Below are 19692 nucleotides of genomic sequence, written 5' to 3'. Positions count from 1 at the left end.
AAGAAAGATAAAGTCACCTTTAATTACTAATTTTCTATATTTGATTGTATATGAATTTATCAGAGTATTATATAGGCTTACTGGTGGTAGATAATTTATCAATTGCATGTGTAAACAAGAAATCTCGCGAAGAATTGATTTTCTGCCATTAGATAGTGGAACAAAGTTTTGAGAAAATTTGCTTCAAAGTTGTATGGAATTGCCGGGTGGATGGGGTTTAGAGGGCGCTTTCCACTACACAGAGACTCCAACTCTCCCGCTTTTGACGGGGGATCTCCCGCCGAAAGCCCATTTTTGCAAAATCTCCTGTTCTCCCCGCTTGAAATGATTTCTTACTAAGTGTCATCGTATATTGAAAAATAAGCCTTAGATGGCACGAGATAACATCGAGAACCCTAGAGCTCGACCCCAGCCACAAGGAACTCCGTGCTTCGCGCACATCAAGTTGGAGTCTCCCGTTTGCTATGGTTTTCAGGTGGGAGAATCTCCAGATCAGAAGGTGCTTGGGGTGGGACTCTCTGCTATCAGCCCGGGCCAGCACAGCTTCAAAGTTTCAGTGAAGGGTTTCAGACAAATCTACAGCAATACGTTTAAGTCTTCCAGGAGCTTAGTCCCATGTACAGTATAATGTGCAATGTATTACCACACAGATTAATGGCAGAGGGCGCACACAGTTGTGATAGGCTCCTGAGTGCAAGAAGCCAAAAGTGAAGATCGTCATTGATAATGCATCTGTCAAGAGCAAGTGCTCACATTTCACAACTCATCTGACATTTAGACTTTTATAAAGAAGAACTCTGGATGATTTTCTGACTTTTGCATCTAAACATCTATATATTGGTTATACCGAGTACAGGGTTACAAAATTTATAGTGATTTGGGTAAGGAATAAGAATAATTTCAAAATTTATAACCATTTATGAACAAGAATGATGACGTAGCAGCTTCAACATAAGAATGCAGGATTGGGTGCTCATGGAAGTAGAACAAAAGAAGAAAGCATGGATTAATTCTACACGGGTGAAGTTGTTAAGCAAGTGGTTTTGTCATGGAATCACGTTGCTACATTACTGGAATATGTGTCTCTAATGTCATAATCCTTGTTCAATGCAATTTGTTAGGGTTTTTTCAGATAGTGGTTTCTCTGCTCAAGGACCACAATAAATTCCATGAAACTATATGCGACATTGTCAATTTATGTACTACATGATGTGAAATCATGAAAATCGTCTGGAATTCCCCTTCAACAATGATGTCAACTGAAAACAAAATGTAGAATGCAATCAGGCAAGTCTTGTTTCAGGGTTTAGGTGATAGCTGGGGTTCTTTTGGGGTTCCTTTTTTCCCCCATTATTTTAGGAAGTGAGCTTCATGCCAACATGTAACCTTAAGCTCATCATTATCCTTATCTCCAGTAAAAAATGCAAACTGTGACATATTTTTTATGCTTGGATTAGTTGTTTTACTAAAATTATGTCTTTCTTTCAATATTCTTTTGCAAAAGTAATCTGAAAAGACTCTTGTATGATACATACAAATAAACATACTTTGCACTATGTTGTTTTTTTTTTCATGAAAAAGTACAAAAATGTGTTCAATATATCAGTGTTTATAAAGAGCACTGGCATCTGAGGATGCCAGCTGCAATGTGTATTATATTTGCTGGAGAGAGAAAATAAAAATACATATGACAGATTACAATGTGCATTTATTATGAAATCTAAAAAAAATGTATTTTTGTTTTTCTTTCTGTCTAATTATCTTGATTGAATGAGATATTTCTTAACCCGTTGAGGACGAGTCCCAAGAATACTCGGGCAGGTGTCTGTGGGAAATGCGTTTTATAGCAAAATCAGTCCGTCCTCAACGGGTTAAGAAAGGGACAAAACAAAAGCAGCATCACTCTTTTAGTACACTAAACCAGAAAATATGAGATGTAAATACACAGACACACCCACACATACATCTATACATGCAGACACAAACACATACTGGGTACATAAATGCATACACACATACACACAGACAGGCATTCATACATACAAACACAGACACCCATTTATACACAAATACATTCAAACGTGCAAACAAGCATGCACTCTCATAAACATACTAAAGTTGTATATACATGTAGATGTACATACACACAAATGACTGTACAAAATAGACAAAGGCAATAATGTAATACTCGTGTTTAAGACGTATTCCGTATTCAAGAAACATGCTGGTTTCTACTCAGTAAAGAAGGCTAAAAACTATACAGCGTAAAGTCAACCCATTATACATGTGCAATGAACGCACACAATAAGGCAGGGGGACACTTCTTCGACCTTGGTCACTCTTGTGTGCATTTACAGACTAACTGCATCTTTATAGAAAGAGATGAAATAACAAAGAAATCGCATACACAGATCTGGTGCTCACCCCTCAGCCCCCCCCCCCCCCCCCCACTCCCCTTTTGTAACAACGCCAAGTGAGATTGTAATCTGTGGAGCAGGGACTTTCACATTCGCATGGATGTGCATTTCTTTCACACTGACTTGCCATGTTGTCGCCCAAGTACACCAATCTTGTCTCGTTATAACAAATGCCTCGTCATCAATGTACTAAACGATGACACCAGCTAACTACAGTAATGGAAAATTGAAACCGCTGATTTAACCCCAATAAAAGGGATGTAAGCAAGTTTGTCATACCAGTGTTTCCCAGTGGGATCATTTTTACAAGGGCAGTGTTTAAGGGGATAGCCAATGTAAATATAAGTTAGTCTAATAAGAAAGAGCAAAATATTACGAGTTCAACGGTAAAAATTTGATCGAAATTGGATGAAAAATAATTAAATAATGACATTTTCAAGTTTTGCTAATTTTTCAGGAACAGTTCTTGAATGGTCAATATGAATATGCAAATGGCATAAGTGAGCATGTCATTCCCTCACAACTTGCCATATACAATTGTAGTTTGTACATAGAATTTTAAAATTTCCAGTTTGTCATTCAAACACCATTATGCCCAAGGCTCAATTCCTGATATCTAACTGATCACTATTCTGAAGTTATTCAACTGTGAATAACATCATGTTTCAGACTTCAATGACAGAAACATTGAATTTTTGCCATTTCTTTGTACACAATCAATGGAAAATTGTGAGGTTATGACATGGTCAGCTCACTCATTTGCATATTCACATCCACTGTACAAGAACTGTTTTGCAGAAATTAGCAAAACTTCAGTTTCATAACTTCCTTATTTTTCATCCGATTTTAGTCAAATTTTTACCATTGAACTCGAAAGATTTTACTCTTTTTTATCAGACTAACTTATTTTTGGACTTGATTTCCCCTAGACTGCAATTTAAAGGCGCATAGTCCCGGTAGTGTAGAGGGCGCTGTTGATGATACTGTCGATCACCGTTAGCATTAATACGAAGATTGCCAAAGTTGAGCTGTCATCAAGAGTAAACAAGTAGGTGTTGCTAAGTAACGTTGCCTTCGTTGTCTTCTCTGCGTATCACGCAGTCTGTAGTAATGCCAGGGTGCGTGCATATGTGCCTCTCAATATGACATCACAAAAGAAGTTTGCTAAAGCTGTCATCCCCCTCAGCCGAATCAGACCACTGACTACAGTGGATTGGACTTCTTCGTACTCGGGGAAATGGGTCACAGCATAAGCGCTAAAGAGGAGTCGATAGCGTAGGTCTCTATAGGAAACTTGCGCCGTGCGCCCCTGTACACATTTGACTAAACCACCGGGACCATGTGCCTTTAAGGACATCTAAATCTACATTACATCTTCACTGTAGCCATGAACCTGGGATGGATAAGGATTTTAATGAAGTCAGAAAACATAATTTTCTATGTTCTGCCTGAATTAACTCTCCCTGACTTGTTCTGTGAAATATACACAGTATCATGCGTAGAAAAATACAGTGAATAACAATCTTACTTGAATACACACCACCTGTGTACATATATACATACAAACAGACATTTTTTTTTCTTCTTCCAACGGTGGACTGAGGAACGATAGCAATTTGGTCCCTTTTCTCTGACAGTGTTAGAATGATGCAAAACTTCTTGCATCCGAATGGAAGTCACTGGATTGGTGATGAGAGTATCAAAAGTAGATATTTCACACATTTTTTTAAATCTGATTCAATGTAAAGGGGAAGTTTCCCCAAATATACATGTGGATTGAGTGAATGCAGCAATATCAGTATGTGAACTTGATCAATATCAGTACAACACATCAATGAAGTTTGAGCAAAATCAGACAATCTGTTCAAATGTATAATTCAAGGTGTGGTGCTGCCATTGATGGATAAGAAGACTACACCAGATTGTGAAGTCACTGCAGAACAATGATGTAAAGAAAACACAAAGAGAATTCCACAAAATTTTATATTCTGTGGAAAAGTACACATTCCTTTGACTCGTTATTAACATACAAAAGGGTAACATTATTCCCCCTGATTTCTGAAAGAGGTAAGTCATATGCTCATTCCTGATGCTTGAGAAATGAAATTTTCAAATTTTCATTCCACATGTATACTTGGGGGAACTTACCCGTTAATTTCACCATAAAGCTTGAATACTGCATGGTGTATACAGAAGCGAATCATACCATTATTTCAAACTACTACTGGTAAACAAGTTTAATCTGGTACAAAAATAAATGCCTGTAGTTATGTCCATGTTGACAAGTCACTGCCTTCCATGAAGCATTATACAATAATGAAAGGTGCATTTCTGTTTTGTGCAAACCTCACTTCGTCATGTGAAAAATACTATTCATTAATCTGTGATTGGTGAATTCTGTGTGTTTGTGAGGTTCATGCCCAATGTGCACTATTTACAAGCTGGAATCATCTCCAATGAAGTTGAAAAGACTAGACCTCTACATCACAACTGCATCATATCGCGAGCCTCTTAGAGTTGCATTCTACAATGTGCAAAAAAGAAAAGGAAGAGAAAAGAGGCGTGATTGCCACAATCCGCCAGAAAATCATCACAAATGTTGGCCAGAAGCATCTGATTTGGGACATCTGAAAAGTACCAGCCTTGCTATTTCTAAATATCAAACATAATATCGTCGCTGGGGTGATAAGACCTTGTATCTACAATTTTGGTGAAAATGAGTTTTTTGGATTAATGGTCAAATAATGGATTAAGTGATGTCCTGTCCAAATCCCAACTGTCTTACTCCAAAAATGAAGCCACCACGGCATGTCAAAGGAAAGGCTATCCCATTCGGTATAGTGCTTTGGCATGTTTTTTGGCTCTCCTGAACATTTGACATTTTGTAGATACGAGGTCTTATCACCCCAGCGACGATATAATCCCCTTCTCTCTCTCGTCTCGTTCACGTGGTGAGTAAAAGTGGCGAGATGATGAAGTAATCTGACTCGAGAATAAAGAGCGAGAAGGTAGTCAAAATTAGGCAAACAGTTCCTCTGTTGTCTTGCAGACTGAAAAATGGATGCCTGTATCTGCTGGCATGCCTGCAGTCAGATCACAGCCCAAAATTTGGTATGATAGCGATAGCAGCATCTTTGCCATGTTTTCACAAAAGGAAAAGAAAAAAGATCCTTGGTTCAAAGCCTTGCACTTGCACATTAGCCAGCATTTTTACATTTTTTTTTCTTTTTTTTTTTTTGCGATAGGCCGCTAGCATCATCCTCATCATCTCTCACTAAATATTATGATATAATTACTCTACGACCACGCAAGAGCCTTTGGCACGACTTATGGAATCAGTGGCTTGTGATCATCGACACGTTGTATGTTGGTACAACTGAATGAGATGACGCTAGTAGAAGACTGAGCTGTTGCTGCTTTCTTCTCATCACTTGCCAGCGATGTATGGCACATCCATCTCGCGCTCGATGCCAACGTACTTCAACGCATCCGTGGGACCGTATCTGCAAATATTGAAAAGAGCAGCGAATTACGAAATAAGGCTTAGAAGATATCTGCCACCCCCCCTTCCCCTTATTGGCACATCAAATACAGTATACATATAACATGCTTGGTGTTGATAGGATGTAAATGCACGGCCTGAAACAAGACGAGGGAGTCTGTTAAAGAAGGTGTAAATACTCACTCCTGACTGATGCACGCCACTAAAACCAAAACAAAACAACATGGCTACCTGTTGAATAAAGGCAGCCAACGAAGCTGCAAGATTATTGCCCGAGTATATTGAGTTCAGCATACACACCAATATCCTGATTCTGTATAAGTTGCTATTTTCGTGAGGGTTTAATTTTTGCAAATCTCGCGAATCACTGTTGGATCGCGAATTTAACAACACGCGAAAAATATTGCCATGTGCTAGGTTAACAGTGCACTTACGGTAGCCTCGGCATCCATTCACGAAAACATCTCGCGAAAATGTCTGCAACCTCCTCATTCGCGAAAATATCTTTACGCGAAAATAACAGATTATACAGTATGCTAATCTGAATGTGTACTTTTGATTTGTGATAAAACTTTCACTTGCTCGCTTTTTTTCTATTTCCTATTTTTCCCCAATTTTTAAAGTCCACATGGATATGGAGAGGAGCTGAACTCGAAGTGCCTCATTACCACGGTTCAACATACAGTGGACTCCCGTTATAACGTCAAACAAAGTCCTCGGGACTGGCAGTTTTCTTTTGTTATATCAACATTTCGTTATAACCGAACAAGTAAACAATAAAATAACATAGGGAGGATAATGTTGCAGCCTAAATTTTTATTTTGTTGTAACCGGAATTTCGTTATAACCATGTTTGTTATAACGGGAGGGCACTGTACTCATTCGCAGATTGCTAGCTCCTGCTGAAGGGTCCACCCAGTTTCCAACAGTGCCATTGGGTGCCATAAGAGAAGCAAAAGAACATCGAAGCACCATGAACTCTGTACTAAACCTATCTGCCCTGCCAAAAGTTCGTGTCGGAAAGTCTGCCGAGCCACTCACCTGTAGTCGAAGAAAAGCTCGTCACCGACCTGAATGTTGCGCTTCGCGAAGATCCCGATGCGATGGTCGCCGTTCACCATCATCACTGAAATCCACAGAGAAGAACATGTTGGGAATGACACTTTTTCCGGAACATATTTTGTGCAAATTAATTAAATTCTTGCGTCGGGTTGTTTTTATTGAAACTGATTGATAAATTGCCTTACATCAACATAAAAAAAACAATTCAATGGACGAATGTCATTAATTTGAATAAATACACAGTACCTGCTGCATGCTATAAGGATTAAAACCACCGCTGGCTGTCAGGTGGAAGCTTGGTGGTCTAGAGGATAAGATGCCTGTCCAGTGATCAGGAGGTTGTCGGTTCAAATCCTGCCCGAGTATGCATGTCCATGATTTTTATCATGACTACTACTCAACATATGTTGTTGTTGTGTTTTAAAATCTAAGAGAGGGTGTATTGTCAGTTCTAGTACCCTACAAAAGGAATGTTTGGATGTGTTTTGATGGAGGGACATACCGACACAGAAAGCATAAAAATTAAATGAATTTACAATAAAACTGTGGCTATGTTTTTGAATAACCTTTCAGCAGTAATGGAAACTAGTATGTGTATGAAAGCAAATTAACGGTAGCATAAAATTTTGCAGACAACATATCGCATTGTCCACTGGTAAACTGAGTCTAGCATAGCCTCACATGAAATTATGCCGTTATTCACACATATGCATAACTATTCCTGTTAAACAAGTTCATTTGAACAAAATATGTCAACAGCAGTGGTGGTAGAACTTGTCTTCAGTGAATGTATACATTACTGACACATATGCCATCTCGGCCTATTTGTGACATCGCTTTTTAGATACTGTGGACAAGTTACGGCGTGACTTGAGATACAGGTAATCAATTTCTTGTAGAATAGGAAGGATTCAACTTCTGATTTCCTTTAACCCTTTTGTGCTGAGGCACTCAACTGTAACTTGCCATGATTTTTCATCAGCATGCAGCTAATTCCTCCAACTTAACCAAATTGTAACTTTAATAGCCAGCCCATTTAGGCACAATAATATACCTCGGTCCAACAGCAGGGCCATGGTTACACCATAGGGACTAAATGGGATTAGCTAATCTCTATTCAGGAGCAATTAGTTTCAGGTGATCCGTGCCATTCGATGAAGATAGGGTTTGATCGAACAGCCACTCAAAGGGGGAAAATGTCTCAATCCTACATCATCCTGATTCATTGAGGGTGACTGTACAACCACTCAGTGGTACTGAAATCATTTTAACTTTGAGCTGTGGCAGTATATCAAACCCTGTGATGGTCAGAATGAGGGAAGTGTGTATAACTCAGAGGAAAAGAGACTGATGGCACATATGAAGAGATGTGAAATTTCATGAATCTGTACTTCTTTGTGCATCTGTATTTCTGGTGTGCACGGGCGTGTGCATCACGGAGTGACATTGGGAAAGAAACATTACCTTTGGCAAAACAATTTGGATTGTTCGAGTGGTTGGCAAAGCGAATCTTGTTGCCCTTCCTCGTCGCATCAACGACAAAGTCTGAAAAGAAAGGTGGAAAGGGTAGATTGGTCAGGAATCATTACAAGCCAAGTGTAAAAAAACCAAAATGGCTTCTTCTTTAATACCCAATGCTGATCCTACCAACAAATCTGCACTATCAATGGTGACCTGAGTCACAAAACAAATACTGTAATTATGCCACATATTTAGCAAGTCTACATTTTTTGCGATTCCGGACTTCCTGACAATTTTGCGAGTGGTTAAATTTGCGAATGTGGAGTACTGTGCTGAACGGAGAATAAATCTGTGTCACGTTCATATCGGGATCAGAGTTATTAGTTTTGCGTGTCTTTGATTTCACGACGAGCATCCGACTCGCAAAATTTGCAAAAATACAAACCTCACGAAATATTCGGTCAATACAGTACTGAGTGATTTTTTTAAATATATATATATATTTTTTTTTTGGGGGGGGGGGGGGTAGAGCCTTGCTGAAAAAAAAATTCTGCCACAAAATATTGGTGGGATTTGGTGATACTTTGGTAACACTTTAGAGATTTAGAGTCAAGATTTTTACGACCTGGATGTAAAAAAAAAAAATCCCAAACCTCCTTTTTAGAGTCTCTTTTTAACAGCACAATGCAATATACTTTCCCCATCTCACCCATCTTCTGCTTTAGCAGTCAGACACATCTTAGCCTGTTTAAGACTAGTCCCAAGTATACTTGGGCAGTTGTCAACGGGAAATGCGTGTTGTAGAAAAGTCAGTTACAGGTGTAGCTACCTGATGGGGACTATAGTCCCCATCTGGTTGAACTACTAAACATATTTCATCTATTCACTCATCTGACTTATTTGTTTTTCTTTTATTCCTGTCTCACTGAAATGATAATGCTCAAAGAATCCACATAATTGTAATTGCAAATACAGCCCGACCTCTCCTATCCAGCCTCCCTTTATCGGGATCTCTGTATTATCCGTATGCATGATTATGGTGCAATTTTTTTTTTTCCAATCTACTAATTATGGGGAAAAGGTGGCTTTTAAACTCAAAACAAAACTCCAACACAAGCTCACATGAATTACATATTATTCCCAGCATGATTAACACACATTCACATCTAATTTTTCTCTTAATAACATGCAATTAGACACTCACAACCCCTAAATCATGGACAAAACACTTTTCGTTAAAGGACAAGTTCACCTTCATAAACATAAGGATTGAGAGAATGTAGCAATATTAGTAGAACACATCATTGAAAGTTTGAGGAAAATCGGACAATCCGTTCAAAAGTTATGAATTTTTGAAGTTTTTGTGCAGTAACCGCTGGATGAGAAGACTACTGCAGTGTGTGAATAACTTAGATGTCACATGCGTACAACAATATAAGGAAAATATAAAGAGAATTTCACAAAATTTCATCTTCTGAAAAAAGTTCACATTCCCCCGACTCGTTACCGACAAATGTTATGGGTAATATTATTCCCCCTGCCTTTAGAAAGAGCCAAGTCAAGTGCTCTTTTATAATGTGAAAAAAGTGAAAATATGTTGAATTTTCTTTATATTTTCTTTATACTGTTGTACGCATATGACTCACAAGCTGTAGTAGTCTCCTCATCCAGCGGTTCCAACACAAAAATTTTAAAAATTCATAACTTTTGCATCGATTGTCCAATTTTCCTCAAACTTTCACTGATGTGTTCTACTAACATTGTTGCATTCTCTCAATCCTTATGTTTATGAAGGTGAACTTGTCCTTTAAATCAGGGCACCGATTGTTCATTGAGCAAAATCTGAACGCAGACCAGCTGACAAGGACGTGACATGTTCACGGAAAATTGATACACGTACATGTAGCTACCATTGAGTAGGCAGCGGCATGTACTAAACACAACAGTGAGTCTCCCATATCCGGCCAAATCCCTTATCCGGATGAGGGCCGGTCCTGACATGTCCGGATAGGAGAGGTCGGACTGTATGTCATGCACTGGTACCAGGTAATGCATCTGGTAATCAGGATTAAAGGCATATCATGACAAATGCATGAAAAGTAAATGAAAAGATCTGATGAAGCACCACCATACAAGACACAATGTTCAGAAAATGATGGCTGTAAGATGCGACTCACCGTTGTTGAGGTTGAAGAGGAAGCTGCACATATATTTGTCGTAGACTTTGCCTCGTCGATCCGCCTCCTCCTGGGATATTATCTGTGCAAGATAGACGTTGAGACGATGAGAGTTAAAGGGGTGGCAGACTTGGTTTAGATGGGGCTGCAGGTTTCCAATTTGTGTGTGTGTGTGTGTGTTTAACAGATAATGAGAAACGTCTTATGAAATATGAAAGAACATGTAATTCTTAGAGGCATTCACAGTTTAATTGATGAACCTAATTCACATTTGAGGTGACTTAACCCTAAAAAGACAGGGCTATTTTGATGCCTCATAGGACTGGGGGGGGGGGGGGGGGAGGGGGGTGCTCACTGCCCCTCCCCCCTAGATTTTGGCTGTTGACCGCATGATCGCAAGGAAAATTGGCACTCGCGTCACCCACAAGGTAATCTACAAAACTAAATAGGTAATTATTTCACAATTATTCAAATCTATTTTAATCAATTAATTATGCTAATTTATGCATGAAATTAAAATAAATGGCTGTAAATCTGTAATAAATGGTCCAAAACTGCTAATTTTTGGTATAGGTACCCTTTGTATGAATCTTATTGAATGTACATGTACATAAAAAAAAAAAACAGCTGTATCAAAATTCTTTTCTTATGTATTTTATTGTTTTCAACTTGTTTTTTTATTGCTTTTTTTCGATGGAAATCATCAGCAACACTATTCCAATCATAAACAACATGAAATTAATTGATTTTGATCAGTAAAAGTAAAAATAATGATACATTTATAAATTTTGGTCAGAAACAGAATTTGCATTGGATTTGTACATGAAATCACGTTTTTGAGCAATTTCGGGTCTGACGTGCACTTACAAAATATTGTGTAACTTCAGAACCACGTACCCCAGCGTCGCGAATTTGGTCTCAAAAGTTGCGAAAGACTTAAAAGAAAATAGTCATAAAACGTCGCAGTGTGAGATTCTTATGTTACAGAGTTATCATGAAAAATGTCGAGGGGGGCCCAAAAAGCCCCCCCCCCCCCAGTCTTTTTAGGGTTAACACCAGACATTGCCCCTTAGCACTGTTTTAAGAAATACGCAAATGTTCATGAGAATAGAAAAAAAAAACATGGTAAAAATGATATGAAATAGCCTATGAGACTCAGACTGACTAACACATAAAAACACATGGGCACACACATCTCATGTAGCCATTCATAAAAAATAACTACATATTACAATGTATATGGACGATGCACCCATTTATCCACAGACACTCAGAGACCGATTGAGTACCGTGCATCCCTGTCACTGTTTGCCAGTCATCCTCAGTGGAATCATTTCAAACATCTCTAAAAACATCACTGTGTAATATGATGTAGGAAACAAAAAAGTGAAGATGTCATATATTTCCTTTCTTCTTAATCTTCTTTTTTTCTTTCTTTTCCGAACCTTAAAGACTAAAAGCACCATGAGCATCTTTTCGATAGATTGTTGTGCTATAGAAATATACACTATTATTACTATTATTACTAGCAGCACCCGTGGAAATCCACGGGTCTGAGGGCCCCATATTTTTAGATTTATGTATATTTCTTTCGCCCCGTTTTATTAGTTGAAGCGAAAGAACTTCGTGTTTGTTTATGTTTTTTTTAATACATGAGTCCTCTCTGGCCCCCACAGACACACATCTTTTCTCTTCATTCGTAAGCTTGAAAGAAGCTTACATTGTATGTCATGATTCATACTTCTTTTACCACATTTTCATTAAAAAAATAATTTTCCCTCCCAACGCAATCCCATCTAATAAGTTGTCGTCCGTTCCTAATGTTGATACACCTGTTTGATCGATCATTACACACACATAATAACACACACACACACACCTTTTCGGTTCAATAAAAAGATGCAAATGGGTTATATCATCATTTATATCCCTTTTCCGACGTTTTTATTTGAAAAAACCCGTCTGTGCTCTCTCCACCCGATGACAATCTCATCTGAGGGTTATGACTTGTTCCTGAAATGCACTTGATGGATCATTCATTGTTCCCCCTTCTCTCTCTCTCTCTCTCATTCTGATGTTCTTTAATTTCCTCTCGAGAACATGTGTCTATATAGACAGAGTCAGACTTTTCATTAAACCACCCATTCATGTGACTCGGACTTTTGTGGTATTTTCTTACTTCATGTTTTATATATTTCATGTTTGTTTGTTTTCATCAAAAAATTGTGGTGTTTTGTGTTTATAGAATTGTCACTGGAAGTACCCTAAGTATTCCACTGCTCTGTTGTACAGGATATAAATAAGAGTGTGAGAGCGGGTGAGAGAGGGAGAGGAAGAGAGAGCTCGATAAATTTCCAGATAATATTTTCTGTCCTCTTTCTCTTTGTCTTTTTTTTTTAATTGATAGCGTTGTTTTTTCTCCCCCTTTCGAGAACACGTGTCTGCATCAACGACATAAGGCCTTTCAGAAAATGACCTGACAATCTGACTCGGATTTTTGCTGTTTTTTGTTTTTGACTTCAAATAATTTTTTTTTGTATTTCCTTATTTTACTAATTTTCGTGTTTTGTTTGTATTGTCTTTTTTTCTGTTTTACCCCCTTTATGTAGAGGAATAGGATCGAGAGGGTCTGGATGTGCATAAAAAACAACAACACACACACACACAAAAAGAGAACAAAATAGGGACGAATGATTATCCTAGGGAAGGGAAGGAAAAAAAGTTCATTCGTCCATGACACATGTCTGAAGTCATGTTAATAAGTAGGCACCCGTTGGAATCCATGGGTCTCAGGGTCTCGTATTTTTCTTTAATATTTCTTTTCCCACGTTATGGGGGGAACGAAAAATATTTTTGTCTTCATTTGCTCCCTCTGTTTTATTTTCATCACCAAAACTTGGTTTAATGGACCATAAAGAACCACCCATTTTATTTCCACTTTTATGGTAATTTCAAAAATAGGCGGTCGGCAAAGCGAGGTTTTCCTCTACGTCCGCACATGTCTTATGAATATTCATGTTTACAGCAGTTATGACGAATGGACAGCGGCGCGTGTAATCTGAAATGGAAGGGCACGATCGGCAAGGATAAGAATTTAAGTGGATATTTAGCCGTCCTAAACAGTCTGACAATGATACCCGACGTGAGAGCAAACTAAATGACGTACCTGAGCTGCATAGTATCCTGTAGTTGTGCAAAATACAATAAAATAGCAGCATTTGCTGTTTTCATTTGGGCACGCCAATGGCGAACTGTACGTAGATTCTAAATGCCCTTGTATGACCGAGCCGTGTGTTACCATAATAGAGAGCCCATATCACGTACGTGCACGCAGATAGTGTGTTTCGTGTAACCATCATCAATATATACACAGGCGCAGGCCTGTAATCTGATATGGAAAGGCACGATCGGCAAGGACAAAATTTAAGTGGATATTTAGCCGTTGACATCTCTGCAAAACGGTCTCTGGGTACAATGATACCCGACTTGAGAGTAAACTGAATGACGTAGCTGAGCTGCAGAGTATCCTGCAGTTTTGGAAATAAAATACGGCTTCCCGTGTACCGAGAACGCATCATGATACGCAATGCAACACAGCGACAGGCTCAATGCATACACATAACTCTCTGCGATATATCGCCCGTACCCGGTACCCATAGTGTGTGTGTCATGTCTCCGCGAACGATCAGCTGGGCGAGCGAGAATGCTCACTGTGCTACCACTCACAGATTGTATAGAGTTCTGTGTGTGCGACCTGAGCCTGCGAGCTGGCGCGAGCTGTATATAACCCGTATACATCGTGTGTGTGTGTGTGCGTCCAAGAACGATGATAGAGCTTTTGCCACGCACTGACGCGGGATACCAGCGCGCAAACGCTGCATGTCGGTGTTTGTCTTTTGTTTTTCTTTGTTTTTTGTACCGCTCTTGACGTCGACACGGAGGAGGAGCGCGGACGAAACCCGAATGGGATATAGAAGAGACCCTCCCGCTGCCAACGGCACCGGTATCGGGGGCCCGGAGCCGACGGCTTCGGATGAGATAGCCGCACAAAATAAAGCACGGGAAGGCATGGGGGCGATCCTTGCGCGATTATAATATAGGATCATTATTATTATTATTATTATTATTATCATTATTATCATTATTATCATTATTATCCCAACGACTATCATCAGCGAGTGAGTTGATCATTGTTGAACAAGGTGCATTATCGTGTCAAATGCCAGAAGTACAACTAGTAGATGGTGAAGTCATAGTACCACTAAGAGATTAGTTGGGAAATGACCAAATGACACCATTTGATGTCACGACCGAGGCTGACGCACACTCACCTCACCACAGTACTCGGAGATGAACTCGTTCTTGGCGACAGAGTCCGTGATGTAGATGCCCCACCCGGCAACGTCCGACGGAGCAAGGAGGAGATGCTGCAACAAAGAGGAGAAGAACAATCAACAAACTGGTTCTCCTCTCTTCAATCAACTTTCTGTGACAGATAAACTTACTTTGTGCACTTCTCCTGACATCTATGACCTGTTATCTTTACTGAAAGCTAACAGGCAATCAAGTTTACAGTCACAGTACAGAATGATACAAAAGTCACTTTGGGGCCAATCTGTCACTGCAGCAAAATAAAAATGATTAGAACCCTTTCCCCCGCAAATGAGCGGAGACAGCTTCGAAGGAAGGAACACAATTTTGAAGTATCATGAAACAATACTGTCCATTTGCCTCAATTATTTACTCTTTATCCAAGTAATTTTGCTGTTAGATTCATGTATTACTCAGTAACATAGTTCACTTCAGTCTGTGTTATATTCACGGATTAGAAAGGAATGTAGAAATGAAATGGAATGGAATGGAATGGAATGGAATGGAATGGAATGGAATGGAATGGAATGGAATGGAATGGAATGGAATGGAATGAAATGAAATGAAATGAAATGAAATCAGTTGTATTCCTTACCCGTTTCCATCCCCTCTGAAGACTGACGTTCTTGCAGGAGATGCTTTCACTGGTTGATTTCTCGGTGAACACACCTGAACAGGACAGATGGTGGGAGAGATTGTGTGAGGAAAATTAAGCCACAGGACGATTCTTTGCAGTAGAAAAGTAAGTAAAATAAGTGTAGTGAGTTACAAAATCTTGCAAAAAAAGAGAGAAAAATATATAAGAAAGAAATTATTGCAGTGCATGCCTTTGCCACACAACTTTCCTAAAAGCATATGTCAGAAAAATGCATGCATGTATATTTCATTTAAGCATGCGAGAAAACATGTCTCTCATTTATGTCTCCATTGTACAGGGATTCTGTACAAAGTCGGCTACCAAGCTCTACAATGTACTGAAATCTATCATTTGATACTTTGTTGCAACTACACACATGTCAAGTAATTTGTTAGCCCATTTCATGTTATCTGGGTTCATTTTTGTCAAATCTGTATCAAATTCACGAGAAAGACTCATTTTTGGGAGTGCGTGCTTGCGAGTGCGTGTGCGGATAGATGCCTTCTATTTCCCGAACTGACACGGCCACAGAAGGGCCTAAGCTGCTGATCATCAACAGCCAACAGCCACTCACTCGCCCCGCAGGTCTGGCAGAGGTCCGGGTCGCACTCCCTAACAGCGAGGTAGCAGGGGCACTGCTTCGTGTTGCACTGGGCCTTGCAGCGACACCCCGGGAAACGGTTCTGGCCTGACAAAATGATACAACGATAACGACAACAGTATCAATAATAACCAGTGGCGGATCCAGAGGGGGGCGCACCGGGCACGTGCCCCCTCTTTATTTTTTGTTAGAACAAATGAAACTTCATAAAGGCGGCTCCCCTTTACGGAATTCCTTGATTTGCCCCTGATAACATCTACTACCATAACATCAAGGCAGTCAACAGGTGCAATTAATACTGATGGGACCACTGCGGTGCGTTGGTCAGGGTAGTAAAGGGGATATCCAGTCCAAATATAAGTTAGTCTAATAGGAAAGAGTAAAATATTACGAGTTCGACGGTAAAATTTTGATCGAAATTGGATAGAAAATAAGGAAGTCATCATGACATTTTGAAGTTTCGTTAAATTTTGAGGAAACAGTTCTTGAACGGTCAATATGAATATGCAAATGGCAAAGTGAGCATGTCACTCCCTCACAACTTGCCATATACAGTGTAGTTCGCACATAAAATTGTGAAATTTCCATTTTTTCATTCAAATGCAATTATGCCCGAGGCTCAAATCCTGATATATCTAATTGATCACTTTTCTAAAGTTATTCAACCAGGAATAACATCATGTTTCAGATTTTAATGACAGAAACACTGGATATTCGTCATTTTTTTGTACACGATAAATGGAAAATTGTGAGGTTATGACATGGTCATCTCACTCATTTGCATATTCATATCCACTGTATAAGAACGGTTTTGCAGAAATTAGCAAAACTTCAAAATTTCATAACTTCCTTATTTTTCATCTGATTTCAGTCAAACTTTTACCACTTAACTCGCAAAATTTGACTCTTTTTTATAAGACTAACTTATATTTGGACTGGATTTTCTCTTTAAACACTACAACAGAAACTTCCTGGTTCAAAGCCCGCCCACTGCACAAAATCTTTTGTGGATGGGGATTTTTCTTGATTTGTGAGTACAATTCCGATCATCAATATTGAGCTCCCAATATCTCCACTCTCTCCCTTGAACAGGGAAGATAAGACTTCCAGTGTCACTGAAGTCAAGTAAAGTCATCAAGATATCGATGTAGATTTTGATTCATCCAGGTAGTATGATAAAAGTGCGTAAATTAAATCTGTTCGAATGGACTTACTTATGAAAATCACAGAGAGAACAGTTTGGTGAATGCTCGCCAGCCAGCAAGAGCTGAAGAAGTGACTCGGATGAGTCACGAAACTGTTCTCTCCGTGATTTTCACAAGAATTCACACGCTTTTCAAGTCATCAAGGTATACAAATGTGGAAATGCAAATACTTCAAACAATTACGGCTCTATTTCCCAGACAAATAATAATTTATTGTGCATGAGAGACTTTACAAGTACTTATCTATGAATAAATCATCTCCTTATTTCACAACAATTTGGGTTTCACAAAAACTATTCAACCACACTTAATACTCTGCTTCGTGCCACGGAAATTCTACCTTGTTTGTGGCCGTGGGATGGAGCCCCCCCCGCCTAATTTTTTGCATAATACATAAGAATACATATGGTGTAGCCACATGCCCCCCCCCCCCTTCTTATTTTATCATCTGTTACTTGTATCATTCTAAACCTTTCCTGCAAGTTTCATCCAAATCCGTTGATCACTTTTTGAGTTATTTTGCACACGGACAAACAAACAAACAAACCAACGATAATGAAAACATAACCTCCTCCCTTGGTGGAGGTAATAACTCAGCAGGAGTACAGTGTATGTGTATCTTAAGCAAAGTTTTAACAAATTTGTCACACCAGCGCTTGCACCCTCTTTATATGCTAACAAACAAGGAGAAAAAAAAAATCCTGCAGTGGTCTGATGCACACTACACAGCTCACACTGACCCCCAGTAGCTTTAAATTTATTGTCACCAGATAAATTGATTCTACTCAAAGCTATTATGATTTACCCAATTTTCCTCCTTGTTTCTGTCCAAATCAAACTACCACTCTTAGGCAAAATTTTGCCCAAAATCAATCAAGTAGATTTTGGAGATCAAATGCTTCAAACAATCCACCCAGCACTTTCAAGTGTCGTAATGTTCACAGAAGCAAGAAAACTTAAAAAGGAATATTCTTATAGACAAATTTACATTTATAAGATGAAATAATAATTATCTCTTATGAGATTTCTTCAATTTTCTTTTTCTGATTGCACTGTAACCAAAGGGAATGCTAAACTAATGAATAATCTATCCTAATGTTTGTTTGTCTTAGTATATGTCATCAACCTAGCCTTAAACATGATAACTGTCTGCATCCTATACAATCTATCTTTTTGTGTACAACTATCAAACATTAACCTTCATTTTATTGTGTTACAGAAAGGGGGCATCTTGCTTTACACAAGCAATCAGATCCCTCCAGACTAACTAGTCTCATGGTATTGTCTAACTACTTACATAAGCATGGACTGAATTGGTTAGGGCAAAAAACAAAAACAAAACAGTGTGTGAGTGGGTGTGGTGAAACACTGGCCACATAGACTTACAATCTGGACTGCACTGACAGAATTTCTCGCAAAAGGTCTGTAGCATGGCGCAGGTGCATTCGGAGTCGCACGGCTTGCCCGGGTGGTCGCAGGGCTGGTAGTTGTAGACGTGAGTTGATGAGTTTTCTGTTCACCGACACAAGAGGGGAAAAAGGGGCATCAATTATCATCATTCCTACTCACTGAGCTTTTGTGAATGCCCAGTTGACCGGGATTAAAATTACTCTACACAAGATCTTGGAGACAAGACAGCCAGACTGACATGGTAATTTGTGTGGTGATGCAAGGAGAGTGTATCGTCGCTGGGGCGATATGACTTTGTATCTACAAAATGTCCAATGTTCAGGAGAGCCAAAAAACATGGCGGCCAAAGCACTGTGGCGAATGGGATAGCCTTTCCTTTGGCATGCCGTAGTGGCTTCATTTTTGGAGTAAGACAGTTGGGATTTGGACAGGACATCACTTAACCCATTATTTGACCAATAATCCAAAAAAGTCATTTCCCCCCAAATTGCAGATACAAGGTCTTATCACCCCAGCGACGGTATACCCCCCCCCCTTTCTTTTTTTTTTTTTTTTTTTGGGGGGGGGGGATGTCATAAAGTTAGTTAAACGTATACAATATATACATAGTCTCTACACCAACCGTGTAAAAGACCATAATGTACAATCTGAACACGTGTTTGGTATGCTATTATGATGGTGGGATAACAAAATGTAATTTGAAGTTCTATAACATCTCCATTTAATTACAAATTAAAATACGACTATTTCACCAATGTGGAGCAACCTATTACTCACTGCAAATTGACCTTGAACTGCCACATCCAATCATCGAAATTTCAAACGATTAAAGTCGTGACAGGGGACACG

The 19692-nt window shown here is 39.1% G+C and overlaps 1 protein-coding gene across 1 annotated transcript in view; it reads right to left on the bottom strand.

Annotated features, from left to right (window-relative positions):
• Positions 1-5844: 5844 nt before the first annotated feature.
• LOC139738121 (histone-lysine N-methyltransferase EZH2-like) overlaps positions 5845-19692 on the bottom strand; it is a 34375-nt gene continuing 20527 nt past the window's right edge. Inside the window, exons 15-22 of the mRNA XM_071648785.1 lie at positions 18820-18945; positions 16202-16315; positions 15586-15662; positions 14951-15046; positions 10620-10701; positions 8446-8526; positions 6961-7045; positions 5845-5920 (exon numbers count right to left, since the gene is read on the bottom strand). Of these exons, the coding sequence (XP_071504886.1) occupies positions 5845-5920; positions 6961-7045; positions 8446-8526; positions 10620-10701; positions 14951-15046; positions 15586-15662; positions 16202-16315; positions 18820-18945 (737 nt within the window). The remainder of the gene's footprint in view (positions 5921-6960; positions 7046-8445; positions 8527-10619; positions 10702-14950; positions 15047-15585; positions 15663-16201; positions 16316-18819; positions 18946-19692) is intronic.

Source organism: Diadema antillarum, unplaced genomic scaffold (assembly GCF_040938485.1).
Source record: "Diadema antillarum isolate AM-2024a unplaced genomic scaffold, OU_Dant_1.0 seq00000722_RagTag, whole genome shotgun sequence".
Lineage (NCBI taxonomy): Eukaryota > Metazoa > Echinodermata > Echinoidea > Diadematoida > Diadematidae > Diadema > Diadema antillarum.
Note: the sequence above shows the minus strand (reverse complement) of the source record. Positions and strands in the feature narration are given on the sequence as shown.